The sequence below is a fragment of the Corythoichthys intestinalis genome, chromosome 3 (genome assembly GCF_030265065.1).
Source record: "Corythoichthys intestinalis isolate RoL2023-P3 chromosome 3, ASM3026506v1, whole genome shotgun sequence".
NCBI classification, from domain to species: domain Eukaryota; kingdom Metazoa; phylum Chordata; class Actinopteri; order Syngnathiformes; family Syngnathidae; genus Corythoichthys; species Corythoichthys intestinalis.
The window spans coordinates 26,054,285-26,075,960 of NC_080397.1; the positions used below are offsets into that span (position 1 = coordinate 26,054,285).

A 21,676-nucleotide genomic window follows, 5' to 3' on the forward strand; every position below is an offset into this window, starting at 1 on the left:
TCAAAATAAACAGGATGTGACCTATAAAATGCCCCAAAATAAACAGGAAGTAACTGAACATCAACAGGTAAATGACCTTAAATGGCCCAAAATTACCTCATTGCCTGGCATTGGCTGCCACTTACGTCCATAGACGTTCAATGGCAGCGAATGAACATTCGTTCACCCTCCCACTTCAAATGGATTGGACGTCTACCAGTGATTAACTCATTCCAATTCACAGCAGAAGCTTGTTTTTCTGTTTATTATTCTGTTTATTAGTTGTTTGTAGGATATCCTAAAATGATTTCCTAACCAATGTATCGATAATTGTTGTATCACCATATCGTCAGATCATCGTTATTGTGAGCTTTGTATCGTAAATCGTATCGTATCGTGAAGTACCAAGAGGTTCCCACTCCTAGTCCAAAGCCTGACAACCTGGTGTTCTGACAACAACTTAACCATGAATACACAAAAACAAAGGAGATCATCGCGGAAGTGGACTTCAGAAAAAACGGAAGTATCCCGCCCCCCCTACATCAATGGGGAGCGTGTCAAAAGGGTCCACACTTTTAGGTTCCTGGGAGTCCTGATCTCCGATGACCTATCCTGGACAGCCAACATCACAGCTGTCATAAAGAAGGCCCAGCATTGTCTACAATCCCTGAGATTCCTCAGGAGGAACAATATCAACTAGGCCTGCAAGCAGGACTGAATGGGCCCTCGCAATCTAGCGCAACTCGGACGTCGCGCAACTCGGACAGTGTGCAGGTCAGGGTGTTGGCAGATCGTCCTCTCTAATCATCTCATTAGAACCTAACATGCTCGAACGTTGCCTCTTTACATTCACACACCTAAGAGATAAAAACCCTATTGGAGAGAGTACTACAAAAAAAGGAGTGAATAAAGGGTCGTCACGGCAACAGACAGAGACATTTGGACATGGGCCGTAAAATAAGTATTTCAAAATGTCTTGAAACTACAATGACCAACCTGAAAAGAACTGGACATATATTAGAAAAATGAGTGACTTTCTATTGCCACTAGTTGGCGCTATAGGGTTGATGCAAATGACCCCTACAGGACCCTTCAGAGTATGACTCAACAAGCACGAGATGTTTGGCGCAGATATGTTGTAGAAGTTATGACTGTTCAAAACTTGTGGTGAGACGAAATGGCTTCAGTCATTTTTACTTCTCCTGTTGGACCCTTCTGCTTCAACCAAACCTCAGTATTTTTCATCAGGCACCTGAACACATGTCTTAAGGCTCCCCTGATGCAGGTTTGAGGTGAATAGATTTTTTTTTCCTTGGAGGAGGAGCCTGTTTTGTAAAAAAGGCAATTCCTGTCCCCACTAGGGGGCGCTAGGCCTAATGGGTAATGTTTCAATGCACTCGTGTTAAGGGTGGGATCCCGCACATACGTGTCAGATATGAAAAAGATTGAACGTTGTGTCAAGGAGCTATTAGTCTTTTACTGAATTTGTCATTTTGCCGAAAAAATGGCCGACTTTGGCACCACGCTCAGGTCAGACCCATGAATGAAAACGCACCATTTTGAAAATTTTAGATCTCCTATGCCTCCTGAATAGTCTCACCAATTTTGAAGATGATCCAACAAACTCCCTCTGTGACAAGATCTAAATTGTGCACCCTGTTAATTGATAAAAATTTCACATTCGATGCAAAATACCTGATTTCCTGTTGGGTTTGGAATATGGGTTCAAGAGACTTTTTGGAGCTGTTTTGCACAAGGTATCGACTCCCCAAATTTCATTGCTCTACGTTAAAAAAACCAAATAGGAAACGCCTTTTTGAAAAATTCATGGGGGCGCCACTGAGCCATTTTGTTACATTTTTTGGTAATGTTGCAAGATTATCGAAATCCATGCAAAGCCGCATGTATGTGCAAAATTTGGTGAGTTTTCGTGCATGTTTAGGCCTCCAAATGTAAACTATACTACAAATGGATAAAAATTTCACATTCGATCCAAAATACCCGATTTTCTGTTGGATTTGGAAAATGGGTGCAAGAGACTTTTTGCAACAGTTTTGCATAAGGTATGGACTCCCCAAACTTCATTGCTCTACGTTGAAAAAACCCAATAGGAAAGGCCTTTTTTAAAACTCCTTTCTGTCGCCACTAGTTGGCACTGTAGAGTTGATGCAAATGACCCTTACAAAACCCTTCAGGGTTTGACTCTCAACAAGCACGGGAAGTTAGGCGCAGATATGTTGTATATCTGCTGAGTTATGACTGTTCAAAGTTTTTTGCGAGACAAATTGTTGACAGTCATTTTCACTTTCCTGTTTGGACCCCTCCGCTTCAACGAAACCTCAATATTTTTCATCAGGCACCTGAACTCAGGTCTTAAGGCTCCCCTGATGCAGGTTTGAGGTCAACAGATTTTTTTCCCTTGGAGAAGGAACCTGTCTCGTAAAAAAAGGCATTTCCTGTTCTCACTAGGGGGCGCTAGGCCTAATGGGTAATATTTCAATGCACTCATGTTAAGGGTGGGATACCGCACATACATGCCAGATATGAAAAAGATTGAACGTTGTGTCAAGTAACTATTAGTCATTTACTGAATTTGTCATTTCGCCGAAAAAATGGCCGACTTTGGCACCACGCCCAGGTCAGACCCGTGAATGAAAACGCACCGTTTTAAAAACTTAAGATCTCATATGTCTCCTTAACAGTCTCACCAATTTTGAAGATGATCCAACTAACTCCCTCGGCGAAAAGGTCTCCAATGTGCACCCTGTAAATCGATAACAATTTCATATTCGATCCAAAATAACCGATTTCCTGTTGGGTTTGGAATATGAGTGTAAATGCTTTTTTGGAGCGGTTTTGGACAAGGTATAGACTCCCCAAATTTCATTGCTCTACGCTGACAGACCCTAATGTTATAGGCCAATATTAAAATTTCAAGGGGGCGCCACTGAGCCATTTTGTTACATTTTTTTGCAACATTGCAAAATTATCGAAATTTACAATTTTCCGCACGTATGTGCAAATTTTGGTGACTTTTCGTGCATGTTCAGGCCTCCAAATTGGCCGTTTTCATTTGCCCTGGGAATTTTTTTTTTTTTTTTTTTTTAAATAAATAAATAAATAATCCTTTGCAAAACAATAGGGCCTTCGCACGCTTAGTGCTCGGGCCCTAACAAGGAGATGCTACCACTTGTCATTCAGGAGCCTGCTGACCTACTACGTCTCCACCGAGCTGCACCGAGGCGGACAGAGGGATGCTTCAGAGGACAGTCAAGGCAGCACAAAAGATCATCGGCTGCCCTCTGCCCTCTCGGATGGAAATCTACCCCACCCGGTGCCTCAGCAGAGCTCGCAACATAATCGAGGACAGCTTACATCCCAGTGCCCAGCTGTTTGACCTGTTGCTCTCTGGCAGAGGCTACAGGTGCATCAAAGCACAAACAAACAGACTGGAAAAACAGTTTCTTCCCGAGAGACATCACCACCCTGAACCCGATTCTAAAATGTCCCCAGACACAAATGTAATGAAAAGGTGCAATACTACCATATGGACACTATATACACTACTGTATAAATACAATATACAGTGGGACAAATAAGTATTTAGTCAACCACCAATTGTGCAAGTTCTCCTATTTGAAAAGATTAGAGAAGCCTGTAATTGTCAACATGGGTAAACCTAAACCATGAGAGACAGAATGAAAAAAAAAAACAGAAAATCACATTGTTTGATTTTTTAAAAAATTATTTCCAAATTAAAGTGGAAAATAAGTATTTGGTCACCTACAAACAAGCAAGATTTCTGGCTGTGAAAGAGGTCTTACTTCTTCTAACGAGGTCTAACGAGGCTCTACTCGTTACCTGTATTAATGGCACCTGTTTTAACTCATTATCGGTATAAAAGACACCTGTCCACAATCTCAGTCAGTCACACTCCAAACTCCACTATGGCCAAGACCAAAGAGCTGTCGAAGGACACCAGAGACAAAATTGTAGACCTGCGCCAGGCTGGGAAGACTGAATCTGCAATAAATAAAACGCTTGGTGTAAAGAAATTAACTGTGGGAGCAATTATTAGAAAATGGAAGACATACAAGACCACTGATAATCTCCGTCGATCTGGGGCTCCATGCAAGATCTGACCCCGTGGCATCAAAATGATAACAAGAACGGTGAGCAAAAATCCCACAACCACACAGGGGGACCTAGTGAATGACCTACAGATAGCTGGGACCACAGTAACAAAGGCTACTATCAGTAACACAATGCGCCGCCAGGGACTCAAATCATGCACTGCCAGACGTGTCCCTCTGCTGAAGCCAGTACACATCCAGGCCCGTCTGCGGTTCGCTAGAGAGCATTTGGATGATCCAGAAGAGGACTGGGAGAATGTGTTATGGTCAGATGAAACCAAAATAGAACTTTTTGGTAGAAACACAGGTTCTCGTGTATGGAGAAGGAAGAATACTGAATTGCATCCGAAGAACACCATACCCACTGTGAAGCATGAGGGTGGAAACATCATGCTTTGGGGCTGTTTTTCTGCAAAGGGACCAGGACGACTGATCTGTGTAAAGGATATAATGGATGGGGCCATGTATCGAGAGATTTTGAGGGAAAATCTCCTTCAATCAGCAAGGGCATTGAAGATTAGCCGTGGCTGGGTCTTTCAGCATGACAATGATCCCAAACACACAGCCAGGGCAACAAAGGAGTGGCTTCGTAAGAAGCATTTCAAGGTCCTGGAGTGGCCTAGCCAGTCTCCAGATCTCAACCCCATAGAAAATCTGTGGAGGGAGGTGAAAGCCCGTGTTGCCAAACGACAGCCCCAAAACATTACTGCTCTAGAGGAGATCTGCATGGAGGAATGGGCCAAATACCAGCAACAGTGTGTGAAAAGCTTGTGAAGAGTTACCGAAAACGTTTGGCCTCCGTTATTGCCAACAAAGGGTACCTAACAAAGTATTAAGATGAACTTTTGGCATTGACCAAATACTTATTTTCCACCATGATTTGCAAATAAATTCTTTAAAAATCAAACAATGTGATTTTCTGTTTTTTTTCTGCATTCTGTCTCTCATGGTTGAGGTTTACCCATGTTGACAATTACAGGCCTCTCTAATATTTTCAAGTGGGAGAACTTGCACAATTAGTGGTTGACTAAATACTTATTTGCCCCACTGTATATTCAAAAGCTCTCTCCTTTATCCGTTATTTGTAAATTGTTAAGCTTCGTTTACATGGTAATTGCTATTCTTTTGGCTGAACCTAGATGACCAAGCTTCCTTCTTTGGGGCCATCAAGTGAAAAAGGCAAGCAGCACACAAACACAAACAAATGCTATGCACTAGCTAAGCAGAGACTATGACGGTGTGGACTTTATGGCAGATGACGTAAATTTGAAATGTCATAGGTCAAGGACATCGTAACCAGGGGGAGTCCCTGTAGCTCGCCAAGCTAAAGGGTGCTTATGTTAGCACTAGCAGCAGCACTGTTAGTACTGTTTTGGCAACTATTCCATTCGTTTGAACGGCTCTTTTGTTGATATGCTTTGAGCTACTTGGCAACAAATGGCGAACGACATATGCCATATTCTCCTCCAAGAATTCAACTTATTGTCCAGTGTGTCTTATCTGCATTTTTCCTTCATCCAACCCATTTTTGAGGAGTGCGACTTATAGTCCAGAGCAACTCATAGTCCAGAAAATACGTTAAATTGTAGGACTGACAGGATGTCGGACAGACGCGGCTCGAAGCCTATCGGCCAGTGGTCGGGTCGGCGAGGAGGCGCCGGTGTCGCAAAGCCTCCTGGCACGGGCGGGGGGCGGCGGTGAGCCGATGAGCGTCGACTTCCGAAGCAACCCCCTCTCCGCCGCCGGGTGGCAGCAGAGATCGTATCTTGGGGAGCCATCGCTTGCGAACCCTGCGCGCGTTGGTGCACATGTCGGCCGCGATCACGTTCATCTCGCTTTCCTTGAAGCTCGGAGCAAAGTTCTGACAGTACACTGGAGCCAGAACGCCATTGTTAGTATTCCGCATAGATCAGCATAGGTTGCCGGCTGTGTTGGGAATCATTCACGCTCAATACTCCCACATAAGGAATTTGGAGGGGAAATTTGTTGACTTTTGGTCTGAAAAGTTAACCCCTACTTTGTGGCCCGTGCATATTTTGCCATCGGCAATAAGAAAGATATCAATTTTGATGATACAATTAATCACAAAATTCTTCAAGCATACATTTGTAAAATAGTAGTAAAAAAAAAAAACCTATATTTTTTTAAAGTACAGCACACATTTTACCGTGCCCCCCCCAGGGGTCCGGTGAGTAAGCCCGAGGGGTTCGGTGAAGGTTAAGAAACGCAGAGCCCTATTTTGTACCCTGACTAAATCTTGGCAATGTGGCATTTTAGACCAGGTTTTGGACTGGTTTGCCCTCAATTTATGGTCTTTATTCCATTTCTTTCAAATGCTAGCCCGCTAATGGGAGGAGAAATCGGTTTGCTCAGTGGAAGGTTGACTGGCACTTGGTATGAGGAAGTATAACTGACCTACAGACAGCATGAACCGCGTAGATAATGATAAAAAAAAATAAAAAATGTCATTTTCGCCATGAAAATAGTAGGCAATAATATGCAAGGATGTGACAATAAAATGAGAATGTAGACATGAAAACATAAAAATGGAAGTGTGAAATGAAATGAGTTTAATTTCATTTACCAACGTGAAAATCCACAGAAAAAGGCAAAAATATTTGTAGTAAATTACAAATCTGGAAGAAATTTGAACAGGAATTCACTTAGATGTTAGCTTGCTAGGGTTTTGAATTTGTAAAAAATGGCTTTATTATGAAATTCCGAAGGGTTCGGCGAATGCACCTGTGAACCTCGTGGGGTTCGGTACCTTTAGCAAAGTTAAGAACCAATGATTTAAAATTAAACATTTAAAACATTTTAAAAATGTATAATACATGTTTTAAAAATGAGAAACAACAACATTCTTTTGAGGCCAGGGGTCTCAAACTCGCAGCTAAGGGGTCAATTGAGTCCCGCAAAACAATATTTTGTAGCCTCCTATTTGACATTTAAATAGCAAATGTGTATTTTTCCACTGACAAAAAAATATAAATGATTTTAAATGAAATAATTGCATAATCTGTTTGAAGAAATAAGTTAAACAGTAATGAATAAAAAAAAAATAACAAACATAAATTTATCCGAATGTGACCTCTGCATATTTTGCCATTGGCATTAAATAATTCAAAATAAATTCAAATTGTTCATAGTAAAAGTAAAGGTAAAAGTAAAGATGATTTAAAAAAATAACTATTTTAAAAAATGTAATACATTTGGGGGAAAAATATACCAAAAAATATATATATATTGCACTGAGAATTTTCAAGGCCAAATTATACCGGACGCATATCCGGGAAGATATAACCCTGGAGCTAATGTGTGTCATTCTATTTTATTGTTCAAATTATACCGGCCGCGTCAGCGCTACGAATTGACTGTGGACCATCTCCGACGTTCTGGAGCCCGTTGGATGGGCTATTTTTGCCGGAGACGCAGCCGCCAAAATGGGCGGAGCCAGGCCTGGAGTCAACAGGCCAGGTGCTCATTCGTGGTTTAAACACCAGCAAACATGGACGAAGAACGCTTCATCATGGAGGTGAAAAGTCACAAAGTGATTTATGTTGCAGCAGATCCTTTCTATCAGGACAACATTATGCTATGAGGATGGATGGTGAGTTTTTAAGCAAGTTATGTAATTTAAAACAGTAATTAAATAGTGTCACAAACCCATGGTAACAGCAAAAAAAAAAAAAAAAAAAAAAAAAAACAGGAAAAAATGTTCCGTCAAATCAAGTCCACCTCTCTCTCTGCTTCTCTGTTGAGTAAAGACTCGGTGTGTTTGTGGTTGTTTTTAATGCCACATTATCGCGCGCGATCACACGAGTGCTCACGATGGCATGGAGGTGCCACAGTGCACAGCCGATATGTTTTCTCCTATTTTTGACGTAGTCAACACGGAGATTGGTGGATTCGTACCGAAGACCGAAATCTCTGATAGCAAGTAAATGAGATTTTTTATTAGTGTTTATGCCAACAAGTTAGCCAAAATAAAAGAGCGACATGAGCCCCTTTTTTGAGGAATCCTCGACGGAGTGTGTTTGAGGCCCAGCCAGCACTAGATCATCAAAATATGTACTTTTCGATCGGAGGGAGAAAGTGAACGATTAGGAACACAGCCGGCCGACTGACATTTTCTTACGCGTCTTACGTTTGACGGCGTTCAACACTCGGTTGTCCAGCGGCTTTCGGCTGGGATCGTTGGTGGAGGAGCGGATCCCCGTCCCGCAGCTATTGGCCAGAGTGTTCCTAAGGATATCACCGAAAGCCCGTTGGTACAAGCCTACGCCGACGTTTGCAGCGGCTAAGCTAACCTGTCGAAGAAAGTGGCCAGCAGTCTCCTGAGCAGGACTTTGTGTTTCACTCCCGCACAAAGGTGACAGTTCATCAGCTGACCTCGCGTCATCAACACGCCCGAACCTAGAAACAAACACAAACATGATTTGGTCACCTTTGTTGCTGATGCCGATGCTAGATTTGTGAATTGACTTTGGAAAACAATAAATCACTATATACAGTGTATCACAAAAGTGAGTACACCCCTTGCATTTCTGCAGATATTTAAGTAAATCTTTTCATGGGCCAACACTGACAAATCGACACTTTGACACAATGAAAAGTAGTCTGTGTGCAGCTTATATAATAGAGTTAATTTATTTTCCCCTCAAAACAACTCAAAATATAGCCATTAATATCAAAACCCCTGTCACCCCAGGAGGAAGCCTCTTCTGAAGATGGCAGCAAACAGTTTGCTGAAGACATGTCAACAAAGCACATGGAGTACTGGAACCATGTCCTATGGTCTGATGAGATGGGCGGGCTTTTTTGTGTACAACATGTATGAGCTAGCGCAGCCCTAGAAAGCTAGACATGATCATCAATTCTAGTTGTGATGTCACTCCCAGAAGTGCAGACAAAAAGCAGGCGTTCCCTGATGCATTGTTTTGGGTGAAAAATAAAACAAAAACAGCCAGATTTGAGTGCAATGTTCGTTTTAAAAAGAATATTAAAAAAAAAAAAATTACATTTAATTTTTTTTTTTCATTTTTAGCACCTTTACAAAGCACCTTTATCTAATGGTCATTAATAGCGTTAGACGTCCAATCCATTTGGTATGGGAGGGTTGATGAACATTTGTTCTCAGACTTTTTACGGCAGCTTGCGTAGCTGGCAACCATCTTGAGTAGGGCGACGGCAACTAGATCTGGAAAAGTACTTATTGTTCAGCATCAGCATGTTATTTTTTAGTACCCCACAATACCAATGACATAATTTTAGTACTGTACTGGTGCCGATATCTGTATTGGTGCAACACCACTTGTTGTTTTAGTTAGCACCCACCTGCCACCAACTCAAGCTTCTCTCCGGGTTCACCTTCTGAGTAGAGCGCGGGGTGGCATCGAAAGCCGATCTGACTGATCAGGCTGGCGGGGAGCGCCACGTTGTCTCTGCCAACGACTACGCAGGCGCGCCGCTCACTGCTGAATGGCGGACGAAACATCTCCGGCGTCTCGGCGCCTGTATCGATGACAGGATGCCGGGAGGCCTGTCTTTAAACAGTCACCTTTTATACAGTACATTTTTCATATTTTCAGCGCCCATCCCTCCCCAATTTTTTTTTTCTCAAAGTATAATAAAATAAAAAAAACATATGTATATCTATATTTTAATAAATGGTTTTTAAGCACTTCAAATGTAATAATTATGATAAGTTTTAAACATGTTACTGTCCCACTGAATTATTTTTAAACAATAATAAAATAGAAAAATGCTTGTCTTGCTTCATTGAGTGAGTCCACTCAAATCCACTCAAGCTGCACACTTACACACAATTAGTTGCCACAGCAACCGTTTAACAAAGTTAAACGATGATTGATGCATGCGGTGCTTTGAATTTTGCTTCTCTGGGAAGCTCAAACATCAACGTCTGTCAATCATCGTTAACTTTAATACGCAATCCAGTGCACTGCCTGACCAACAAAGAGCAGCAGGAGAGAGAGTGAGACTACGTGATCGGCTCGGGATGGCTCATCTGTATTTATTTATATAATTTTTGATTGAAAAAAAAAAATCTGCGATGGACTGAGGGCACGAATTAGCGAGGGATTACTGTATTTTAAATATGTTTTTTAGTTTGTACGGCAGCATATTGCTTCCAACCAGGAAAAAAAAAGTCCAGTATCACGTTTTTAAACGATAGTTATCTCGTTTTTACATGATAGCACATGTGATATGTAAAACTGTTATAATAATCATGTAAAAACGTGATAACTATAATGTAAAAACTTGATAATTATGTAAAAATGTGATAACTATTATGTAAAAACATGATAATTATCATGTAAAAATGTAATACCACTATGTAAAAAAGTGATAATTGTCATGTAAAAATAACACTATCATGTATATCACCCCCCCCCCCCCCCCATCCTAACTTCTGATAGAAAAATCTGAAACACTTCAAAATCACTCTGGTGACATCTTTAGATCACAGGATGGTATCCTAGAAGGCACACATTTGTAGTTTGAAGTAGACATGCATTACACTTTAAAAAGCCTACTCGTGTACTATGGAATCACAGGAGTGCCAAAATTGAAAAGAAAAAAAAAAAAAAAAAGAATAAATAAAGTGTAAAAGGGATTTTTCCACATGTCTTCAAATAAATGATGAATCAAAAATCACACGTCATACAGATTTTTCACCCGTCACTTAGTGATGTTCCTTTCCTTCAGGTAAACTAGGAGTAATCAGCTATTGACAACTATTCCTGTTTGGAAAGCCCCTCCCAACCCTATTTGATTGACAGACCATTCCTTTCGGCAAAAGACAAAAGGCAATGGCGAAAGAGAAAGGCAGATACAATGGAAAGCGAAATAGCATAGGCAAAAGGAAAAAAACTGCCATTATTTTTTCCGTTTGCGTTTTTCAAGGAAAAAAGTAAAAGTCAACGACCAAAATTCTTTTTTTTTTTTCCATTTGGGATTTTCAATGACGTAAAGTAAAAGTGAACGACAAAATATACTTTTATATTTTCATTTATTCTTTTATTTCTCTTTATATTTATTCTTTTTTTTTTTTCATTTATTATTGTGGAACTCCTGAGATTCCATAGAAATGCTCCAAAATCAACAAAAAAGGACCAAAATAAAAAGGAAGTGACCTGTAAATGCCCCAAAATTGACAGACTGGCCGCTATTGACGGTGCTAGATTGAATAATCGCTCTAGCCCTCCAAGTCAAAATGGATTGGATGTCAAGCATCATTAATGGCAGCCAATCAGTTCATTTTGGGGCTTTTATGGGTCACTTGTGTTGACTCTGGGTTACTACCTATTCGTTTTGGGACGTTCCTGGACTTCCCAAAATGAACAGGAGGTGACCCACTTGTATGATGATTAGACTTCTATCGCTGTCGATGGCAGCCAATGAGGTCAATGTAAAACCGTGGGATTTAAAGGCAGAATGATGACTCATTCGGCCGGACTTACTGCGGTTTCCGACGACGTGCGGGTATATTCCCGAGCGCTCCGGCTCGTCCTCCGCCGGGGGAGAGTCTGTGGGCAAGCTGGACGCTTCTGAACTAGAGCGCCCCCCGCCTGCCGGCAAGTAGGACTGCAGACCCAGGACCAGGCTCCCCGCCGCACCCAGGTAACAAATGGCGCCCCCTCCGGCGTTTTCGAGCTCCCTTGCAAAGTCCAACCTGAGGACATGTGGAGGACTAGTCACAATTGACCTTTGGCAAACTCCGCCTGCTAAACGACCACCGACCAATCGTATGTCCTAGCAATGTCGTTGAGCGAGCGTGATTCGTTGGATGCCCCATTTTTAATTCAGGGGTCTCAAACTCAGTTTGGCTCACGGGGCACAATCAGATCTCACGTGGGCCGGGGCTACCATTTACAGTATTAGATGTCTTTGTCATCAGTGGTACTGAAAGATGAGCATCCACAGCTCAGTCCTCTCAGTTTAAATGAATTGGACATCAATCGCTGGCAGGAAATTTTGCATCACTTCCTTGAAATTTTAGGGTACTTATGGATCACTTCCTGTAAATTCTGGATCATTTCCTATTGACTTGGGCGCATTTCCTGGCAACTTCCTGTTGATTTGAGGTCATTTCCTATGCCATTTTGTCTTGGACGGGGAGAATGAATGAAAGTAAATGCGGACCCAAAAATGAGCCAAGTACAGTATAATGCACACACTCAATCACACAAATAACAAATATATGGTTTTCTGGTGCCAATATCAATATAAAATCATTTAATTTTATATGTGCAGTATGAATGAACTGTCAGGCAGAACAACCCCATGGGCCTCATTGGCCCCCCTGACAGGGCCTTTCTAGCCCGCAGGCCATACAGCTAACACCCCTGTCACCCCTGGGTAAGATAAAGCTAACGCTAAAGGCTAACTAGCAAGCTGTCTAGCCTACAATACTCTAAAAGAGGCAAGAACATTAGTAAAACTAGATATCAAAGCTGTAGTTACTGTTATGGAGTATTATACAGAGGTATGAAAAAGTATCTGAACCTTTTGGAATTTCCTACATTTCTGCATAAAATCACCATCAAATGTGATATGATCATTGTCAAAATCACACAGATGAAAACACAGTGCCTGCTTTAACTAAAACCACCCAAACAATTATAGGTTTTCATATTTTAATGAGGATAATATGCAACCAATGACAGAAGGGGGAAAAATAAGTAAGTGAACCATCACATTTAATATTTTGTGGCCCTCCCTTTGACAGCACTAACTTCAACCAGACACTTCCTGTAACTGCAGATGAGTCTGGCACATCGATCAGGACTAATCTTGGCCCTATGTTCTCTACAAAATAGCTGTAGTTCAGTCAGATTCCTGAGATGTCTGGCATGAATCACTGTCTTTAGGTCATGCCACAGAATCTCAATGGGGTTCAAGTCTGGACTTTGACTTGGCCACCCCAGAACGTGTATTTTGTTCTTCGAAAACCATTCTGAAGTTGATTTACATCTGTCATCATTGTCTTGTTGCAGCATCCATCATCTTTTTAGCTTCAACTGTCTGACAGACGGCCTCAGGTTTTCCTGCAAAACATCCTGATAGACTTTTGAATTCATTCTTCCATTAATGATTGCAAGTTGTCCCCTCATCCCCCACCATGCTTCATGGTGAGGATGAGGTGTTGATGTTGGTGAGCTGTTCCTTTTTTTCCTCCACACATAACGTTGTGTGTTACTCCCAAACCATTCAACTTTGGTTTCATCAGTCCACAAAATATTTTGCCAAAACGTCTGTGGAGTGTCCAAGTGCCTTTTTGCGAACATTACACGAGCAACAATGGGTTTTTTTTAGACAGCAGTGGCTTCCTCCGTAGAGTCCTCCAATGAATACCATTATTGGCCATTGTTTTACATATAGCTGATGTGTGGACAGAGATATTGGACTCTGCCAGTGATTTGGGTAAGTCTTTACAGACACTCTAGGGTTCTTTTTTTACCTCTCTGAGTATTCTGCGTTGAACTCTTGGCGTTATCTTTGGTGGACACCCACTCCTTGGGATAGAAGCAACAGTGCCAAACTCTCTCCATTTGTAGACAACTTCTCTGACTGTCGATTGATGAACATCCAGACTCTTAGAGATGGTTTTGTATCCTTTCCCAGCTTTATACAAATCAACCACCCTTGATCACAGGTCTTCAGACAGCTCTTTTGACCGAGCCATGATGCAAATCTGACAATGCTTCTCATCAAGACAATTCTTACTAGGTGTGTGTTTTATAGTGGGCAGGGCAGCTTTAAACCACTCATCAGTGATTGGGCACACACCTGACTTAAATTGTTTGATAAAAATTGGTTTCTATTTTTCTCTTTAAGTCTCCTTAGGCAAAAAGTTCACTTATTTTTCTCCCTTCTGTCATTGTTTGCATGCTATCCTCATTAAGATATGAAAACCTATAAATGTTTTGGTGGATTTAGTTTAAGCAGAAACTGTTTTTACATCAGTGTGATTTGGACAAAGATCGCATCACATCTGATGGTGATTTTATGCAGGAATGTGAAATTCCAAAAGGTTCAGATACTTTTTCATACCACTGTATTTTACGAGGATACGTCATCTCTATAAAGTAGCCTATACAGTAGCTGTTTCATAACTTATGTTAGCTAACTTAATGTCTTGGTTTGCAGTCCTTTCCCTGAGTGCGCAAACATTCCTCTTTTTAAGTAAACATAGCATTCTAATGAGCACCTTGAACTTATTTTTTTATTTTCCATGTACATTTCATGTAACAGGATGTGACCTGAAAGTGACCTTCAAATCAACAAATACATGATCAAAAAATAAAAAAGACGTGACTTCGGAATGCTCCAATATGTGCAGGAAGTGACCCAAAATCAACAGGAACTGACTTGAAAAAGCCCCAAAATCTTTATAAACAAGGAAGTGAGCCAGAAATGCCTTCAAATCAACAATGAGTGATGAAAAATATGCAAGAAGTAACCTATAAGCACCCGGAAATTACAAGGAAGTGATGTCAAAAGGCCCCAAATTGATAGTAAGTGACGTAATCAACAGGAAGCCATATGGAAATGCCCCGAAATTAGCAGGAAGCAGCCCAGAAATGCCCTAAAATCAACGGGGAATGATCCAAAATGTACAGGAGCTGACACATATGTACCCTTAAAATACACAGAAGTGACACACAACAAACTCTTTGGCTCCATTGACGATGATAGACGTCCAATTCACTTACAGTGCCTTGCAAAAGTATTCGGCCCCCTTGAATCTTGCAACCTTTCGCCACATTTCAGGCTTCAAACATAAAGATATGAAATTTAATTTTTTTGTCAAGAATCAACAACAAGTGGGACACAATCGTGAAGTGGAACAACATTAATTGGATAATTTAAACTTTTTTAACAAATAAAAAACTGAAAAGTGGGGCGTGCAATATTATTCGGCCCCTTTACTTTCAGTGCAGCAAACTCACTCCAGAAGTTCAGTGAGGATCTCTGAATGATCCATTGTTGTCCTAAATAACCGATGATGATAAATAGAATCCACCTGTGTGTAATCAAGTCTCCGTATAAATGCACCTGCTCTGTGATAGTCTCAGGGTTCTGTTTAAAGTGCAGAGAGCATTATGAAAACCAAGGAACACACCAGGCAGGTCCGAGATACTGTTGTGGAGAAGTTTAAAGCCGGATTTGGATACAAAAAGATTTCCCAAGCTTTAAACATCTCAAGGAGCACTGTGCAAGCCATCATATTGAAATGGAAGGAGCATCAGACCACTGCAAATCTACCAAGACCCGGCCGTCCTTCCAAACTTTCTTCTCAAACAAGGAGAAAACTGATCAGAGATGCAGCCAAGAGGCCCATGATCACTCTGGATGAACTGCAGAGATCTACAGCTGAGGTGGGAGAGTCTGTCCATAGGACAACAATCAGTCGTACACTGCACAAATCTGGCCTTTATGGAAGAGTGGCAAGAAGAAAGCCATTTCTCAAAGATATCCATAAAAAGTCTCGTTTAAAGTTTGCCACAAGCCACCTGGGAGACACACCAAACATGTGGAAGAAGGTGCTCTGGTCAGATGAAACCAAAATTGAACTTTTTGGCCACAATGCAAAACGATATGTTTGGCGTAAAAGCAACACAGCTCATCACCCTGAACACACCATCCCCACTGTCAAACATGGTGGTGGCAGCATCATGGTTTGGGCCTGCTTTTCTTCAGCAGGGACAGGGAAGATGGTTAAAATTGACGGGAAGATGGATGCAGCCAAATACAGGAACATTCTGGAAGAAAACCTGTTGGTATCTGCACAAGACCTGAGACTGGGACGGAGATTTATCTTCCAACAGGACAATGATCCAAAACATAAAGCCAAATCTACAATGGAATGGTTCAAAAATAAACATATCCAGGTGTTAGAATGGCCAAGTCAAAGTCCAGACTTGAATCCAATCGAGAATCTGTGGAAAGAGCTGAAGACTGCTGTTCACAAACACTCTCCATCCAACCTCACTGAGCTCGAGCTGTTTTGCAAGGAAGAATGGGCAAGAATGTCAGTCTCTCGATGTGCAAAACATACCCCAAGCGACTTGCAGCTGTAATTGGAGCAAAAGGTGGCGCTACAAAGTATTAACGCAAGGGGGCCGAATAATCTTGCACGCCCCACTTTTCAGTTTTTTATTTGTTAAAAAAGTTTAAATTATCCAATAAATTTTGTTCCACTTCACGATTGTGTCCCACTTGTTGTTGATTCTTGACAAAAAATTAAAATTTTATATCTTTATGTTTGAAGCCTGAAATGTGGCGAAAGGTTGCAAGGTTCAAGGGGGCCGAATACTTTTGCAAGGCACTGTAAATTGGGAGGACTACCTGTGAATGCTCACATTTGAGCCTCAATGACCGCAATCTGGCCAACCAGTGAATTACTGTAAGTTATTTGGCCAAAAATAAACTCTGATTAATCAAATCAGGGCTAGTGAGACATGCACTGTGGTAGGAGTAGTAGTAGTAGAGGTAGTTGTTGTAGTAGTAGTCAGAGCAGGTACAGTGTGTCATTCAGACCTGAAGTCCTGTTCTTCCAAAGTTGCTCCTGTGTGGTAGTCAGGAGGAGTATCCTGCCGTTCCTCTTTGATCCGGCTCACGGTCATCATCATTGGGTCCTCAGACGGGGAGCCGGACCCCTGGTCCAAAGGTCCCAGCTCATCTGCTGAGGTGGTCTGTCAACCAAAAAAAAAAAAAAACCATCTGAAGTACACCTCCGCCAGCTTATGTGAACTAATTTGCATCATGTGTTTTGGGAAAAACTACCAGGTCCCTGAACATCCTGGGGTTAATAGATTATGTTTCCCGGTCTTTAACCGACTCTCACCATTCCAACTTTGAAACGTTACAAAAATTCACGCGGACGGTTGCGACCCAAAAAAAATTTTTTTTAAACCAAAAAAAAAAAAATAACAATAATAAAAATTTAAATTTAAAAATGTATCCCATCCTTCATTTTTTATGTAGTTGATATAATTTACACATTTAAAAAATTCAGGAATTGCCAAACACCATCACCAATTGCACCAAAATCTGAAATTTCAATGGTCACATTTATTTCCAACAGTGGAAACAAATGACCCACTATCAACAAGAAGTGATCTGAAAAGCCCCAAAATCTACACGAAGTGACCAATGAAGGGGAAGTGACCTGGAAATGCCCTCAAAGTAACAGGAAATTATCCAAAATCTACAGGAAGTGACCCTCGAGTACTCCAAAATACGCAGGAAGTGACCTGAAAAAGACACAAAATCTACAGAAAGTGACCAATGAACGGGAAATGACCCACAAATGCCCTCAAATCAACAGGACATTATCCAAAATTTACAGGATGTGACCCTGGAGTATTCCAAAATGCACAGGAAGTGACCTGAAAAGCCCGAAATCTACAGGGAGTGTAGAGCAGCACAATGAACAGAATCAGCATGTAATGATCCAAAATATACAAGGAGTGACCCCAGATTGCCTCAAAATATGCAGAAAGTGACCCAAAATCTACAGGAAGTGACCTGAAGAAGCCCAAAAATCAACACGAAGTGACCAATAAAGAGGAAGTGACCTGGAAATGTCCTCAAACCAACAGGAAATAATCCAAATTATACAGGGACTGTATAATGCGGTGTTTTATGCTCCTGAATGAAATGGACCGCTTGGATGTGTGTGGAAGAGATCGCTATATTTATTTCCCGCGCCATGAAAATGAGTGTCTTCCAGCTCCAGTCTCGAGTAGAGGAAGAGGGCGCTATGACGTGTACGGTAGAATGAGTCCTCTCTCCACTATCCAGCCATACTGTTGTATGAGAAGGACTAAGGATTCAGCTGATTTTGCGGATTAATTCAATTATTTTTCGCATCACGCCAGCCAAACGGCTGCAGAAAAATTTTGCTGCACTAAGGAGAGGCGTGTGAGCCTTTTTGGGGTTTCAAAAGGTTCCCATTCACCGGTGGATACTGGCCAAAACGAGCCCTACTACTGTGGGACCATTGGACTTATGAGGAAGTGAGTAAACATCATGTTTTGTATTATGTCAAACACTGGGATCATATTAATACGTAGGTGGTTTGCATTTTGTGGCTGACATGCTCCTTGTACACTTGGCCGATGACACCGGCGCCTTGTGGCACATCCCCCCCGCCGGGACTGCATTATACTCGGTTTATTTCCATCTTCATGTGCCTGGTGTTCTGTCAAATTTTCAACCCCATCAGAAATTGCAACTTTGTGTTAATAATGGCCGCGAATACAGCGATTACAAAGTAAACACTACAAACTTTCTTTATATAAAGGACTATTTACTTATGTTTCATAATGGATGGGCAGTTAGAAAAGGAAGGAACGAGCTGTAACTTGCTCTGCGCCGGGCGGGTTGCCGATCAGCGAAGGCAATCGACAACCCCACAGAAGTGTCACATGATCCGGGCTAGTTTTGTGTAATTTTTCGCTTCGAAAAGCGAAAATAAGACTTTGAGACGTCACTCTTTTCCGGTTAACATGTCGGCTAGCTGTCACGCCTGTTGGTTTGTTTACATTCTCCGAAACCGGGGGGCAGGGAAATGTCAAAAGCCTGACTAACTACGGCATAATATAGCGTTCGAGAGGTGCGACAGGAAAGGTGAAGTCGACAGTTTTGACCATTATGGTGTAATTTTGCCATGTCGTATTGAATAAATGCATTTTTATTATTTCATGTTCCATTTAGCACAAGATTGTTATTTGTCATGACCATACCATTTATTTAGCAATTGGGAAAAATACTTCGATAATAAGAATATCCTTTAAAAATATTGGAGTAGAGACTGAATCAAAGACATTTTGCGGCTCTCTTCGTCGCATTTTCCTCGATTTGAACAATTCCCCCTCTTTGGGCTTTATACTAAATCCGATTAAACCATTCTCCTGCTGACGTCATCCACCTGATGGGGAAGCTAGAGCCCTATAATGGTAGGCATGGCTAGACGGTGGATTAAAACACTAATTCCTCGTCATGTGCGCTTTGCCAAATTGTTGCATATAGTCGAATCGTCTCAAAATACGATTTTAATTCATATAATAATGCTATTTAGTTTTATTTATTTATTATTTATTTTTATCCTGTCGTACGCACGTTAGAAAGCCCCAAAATGTACAGGAAATACCTACAAATCTACAAAACGCCCCAAAATCAGAATGAAGTGACGGAAAATGGACGGGAAGTGAGCCGTGGGAGAGAGAGAGCAAAGCAATTTCTCCAGAAATGGTATCTTCTTGTCAGACTAAGTGGGCCATGATCTGATCTTACCTGCGAGTCACAGCAGTGCGGGGACGAAGGCGCCGTCTCGGTCTTCATGAGTTCTATGCTCCGCTCTATGATGTTCTGGACCTGCAAGTACCCGGCGGTGTACATGAGGACCAGCTGTTCACCAGCGACCACGTGGAGACGGCCCGTGTAGCAGAAGTTCAGGATCTGTGCAAAACAGGTGGGCGTCACCGAGGACGGGAGTTCATACGTGGACCGGGACCGCTCCGAGGACTCTGAGGACTCCGCGCTGAATAGGTCTCGGAAGTAGAGCGAGGACGCGGCCAGGACGGCGCGGTGGGCCTCAAAGACCTGACCCTGGACCAGGATGGAGACGTCGCAGTGGAGTCCCAGAAGTCTCTGCTGATTCAGGCTCTTCAGAACGTTGGCGCCGAAGTCGCCCACTGTAACCTGGAGGCTGGATTCCGCCATGATGGGGGCGGGCTCAGGGAGGGCCGGTCCCGATCCCGGTGTGGGTGTGGCCGCCTGTGGGTCCGGCATCCATGTCATGCTGGTGGCAGTCCAAAGAAATAAGAACTGAGTTACTAACGTAATTACTTTTGGGAGAAGTAATTTGTAACTTTAATTAATTACTTTTTTAAAGTAAGATTAACAACACTGCTTAAAAGTTGGTGGAGACAATTTGAGCATCCTGAAAAGTTGGTAGTGTTTTGTCCCTACCGTCCCTAATGCAAACCTACGCCCTTGCCGTAAACGCTCCAAAACTAACAGGAAGTGATGCGGAAATACTCTCAAATTAACAGGAAGTGACCAGCAGAGCAAAGTAAAACATCCCATGCAATTTCTTTAGTCTAGTGTTGTTCTATAAAGTGATAACGGAGCTGTGGCCGTCCCACTTGTCATGCGCTCTTGGATGAAAGAGCGTCTTCCTCAAACGGTCCCGGTGGTCCGCATCCCTCCTGAACACAAGTTGTGTCTGTCCCTCAGAAACAGCGTGTTCGGCCCAGGGCTCCCCAAACTACGGCCCACCTTTCTGACATTTACCGATGACAGCGAGCATTCCGCCACTTACTTCTTTGCGGTTGCCGGCGAGGCAGGAGAAGAAATTAGTCGCCGTGTCGCACTTCCTGTGTTTTGCACCAATCGCGCGTCATTTGGCGAGACGCTGATTGTTTACTGTCGCTACTGCGCTTTTCTGCTGTGTCAAGGTCAGCCTAGTAGTAGTTTGTAGTCCAGCTGCGTTCAAGTGTTCGGGTCCGGTCGTACAAGTCCTGGATAGTTTGCTTTTGGGCTTGTTTGCTTATGTTTAGATGCTCACCTCCTCTCTCCTCCAGTTGCGGCACAGTCTTGCTCACACACGCGCACTTGGTGTCTGGTCTGGGAGCGAGAGAGGGAGGGAGTGTGTGGAAGGATGCAGACAGAGGGAAGGGAAGGGCCATTTGAGGACAGCGAAAGCCGCTATCAACTTATGTGGCTAACTGCCTTGCAGACGATGAGAAGGGAGGCGGGACGACATATGCCAACGTGTCGGCGTTCGTGCGCGAGTGGCATGACTGGGCTAAACCCACAGCACTGCATTGCAGTAAAGGCAGTTGGCATGCGGTCCGCATAAGAGCGCACACGGGAGAAGATTTTGCAATCCCAAATTTGCCATAATCCTCCCTTTCCTTCTTGAGGGTTAGGAGAGCTCCCTACGTACAGTTTAATTACAATATAATATTGCCAACACAAGAATGACCTCCAAATTATCGGGAAGTGGTCCCAAAATCAACAGGTGACCCACGGATTACAGGAAGTCACGCAGAAATTACCCAAGATCAATAGGAAATGACATGAATGCCCCCAAATCAACAGTGACCTGGAAATGCCTAAAACAGACTTGTCCAAAGTCCGGCCCGGGGGCCAAATGCGGCCCGTTGTCAAATTTCATTCGGCCCCCAGCCTCTGTCATAAAATCAATAACGTCTGGCCCGCACACAGACTTGATAAATTGGTCAGCAGTACTGCTACCAGCATATGAAGTAGCTTACAGACTAAATGCTGCTCCTCATCTACCCACTAAAAGGCAGCAACACTCTGAGCAACATCACCCCGTGTGACCCTCTATTTCCTGAAATGGCGACAATCAACATGAAAAAGAAAGTTGACTGCGACAGCCGACGCTACAAGGACAGGTGGAAATTGGACTATTTCTTCACTAAAATACACAACAACTGTGCCTGCCTCATTTGAAAAAAAGGCAGTCGCTGTTTTTAAAGAGTTCAATGTGAGGCGATATT

The 21,676-nt window shown here is 42.4% G+C and overlaps 1 protein-coding gene across 3 annotated transcripts; it reads right to left on the minus strand.

The window, feature by feature from the left end:
- Positions 1 to 5,160: 5,160 nt before the first annotated feature.
- Positions 5,161 to 21,075, minus strand: LOC130913656 (nucleus accumbens-associated protein 2-like). 3 transcript variants are annotated; one of them, XM_057832432.1, is made up of 8 exons: positions 20,716 to 21,075; positions 19,440 to 19,947; positions 16,680 to 16,834; positions 11,597 to 11,808; positions 9,450 to 9,626; positions 8,423 to 8,528; positions 8,260 to 8,357; positions 5,161 to 5,984 (listed from the first exon to the last, which is right to left on the minus strand). In XM_057832432.1, exons 2-8 carry the CDS (start codon positions 19,944 to 19,946, stop codon positions 5,737 to 5,739), a joined length of 1,503 nt encoding a protein of 500 aa, XP_057688415.1. In that variant the 5' UTR covers position 19,947; positions 20,716 to 21,075; the 3' UTR covers positions 5,161 to 5,736. The 3 variants fall into 3 exon arrangements, with proteins under 3 accessions (XP_057688415.1, XP_057688414.1, XP_057688416.1); XM_057832431.1 differs by having other exon boundaries at positions 20,470 to 21,074; XM_057832433.1 differs by lacking the exon at positions 20,716 to 21,075 and adding an exon at positions 20,031 to 20,290.
- Between the last annotated feature and the right edge of the window lie 601 nt (positions 21,076 to 21,676).

Excerpts from the sequence above, each read along its gene's own strand:
- LOC130913656 (XM_057832432.1), bottom strand. The coding sequence starts at position 19,946 with ATGACATGGATGCCGGACCCACAGGCGGCCACACCCACACCGGGATCG. Across the intron at positions 16,835-19,439 it reads CGCACTGCTGTGACTCGCAG|ACCACCTCAGCAGATGAGCT; the intron begins GTAAGATCAGAT and ends TTTGGTTGACAG. Across the intron at positions 5,985-8,259 it reads AGTGTTGAACGCCGTCAAAC|TGTACTGTCAGAACTTTGCT; the intron begins GTAAGACGCGTA and ends TTCTGGCTCCAG.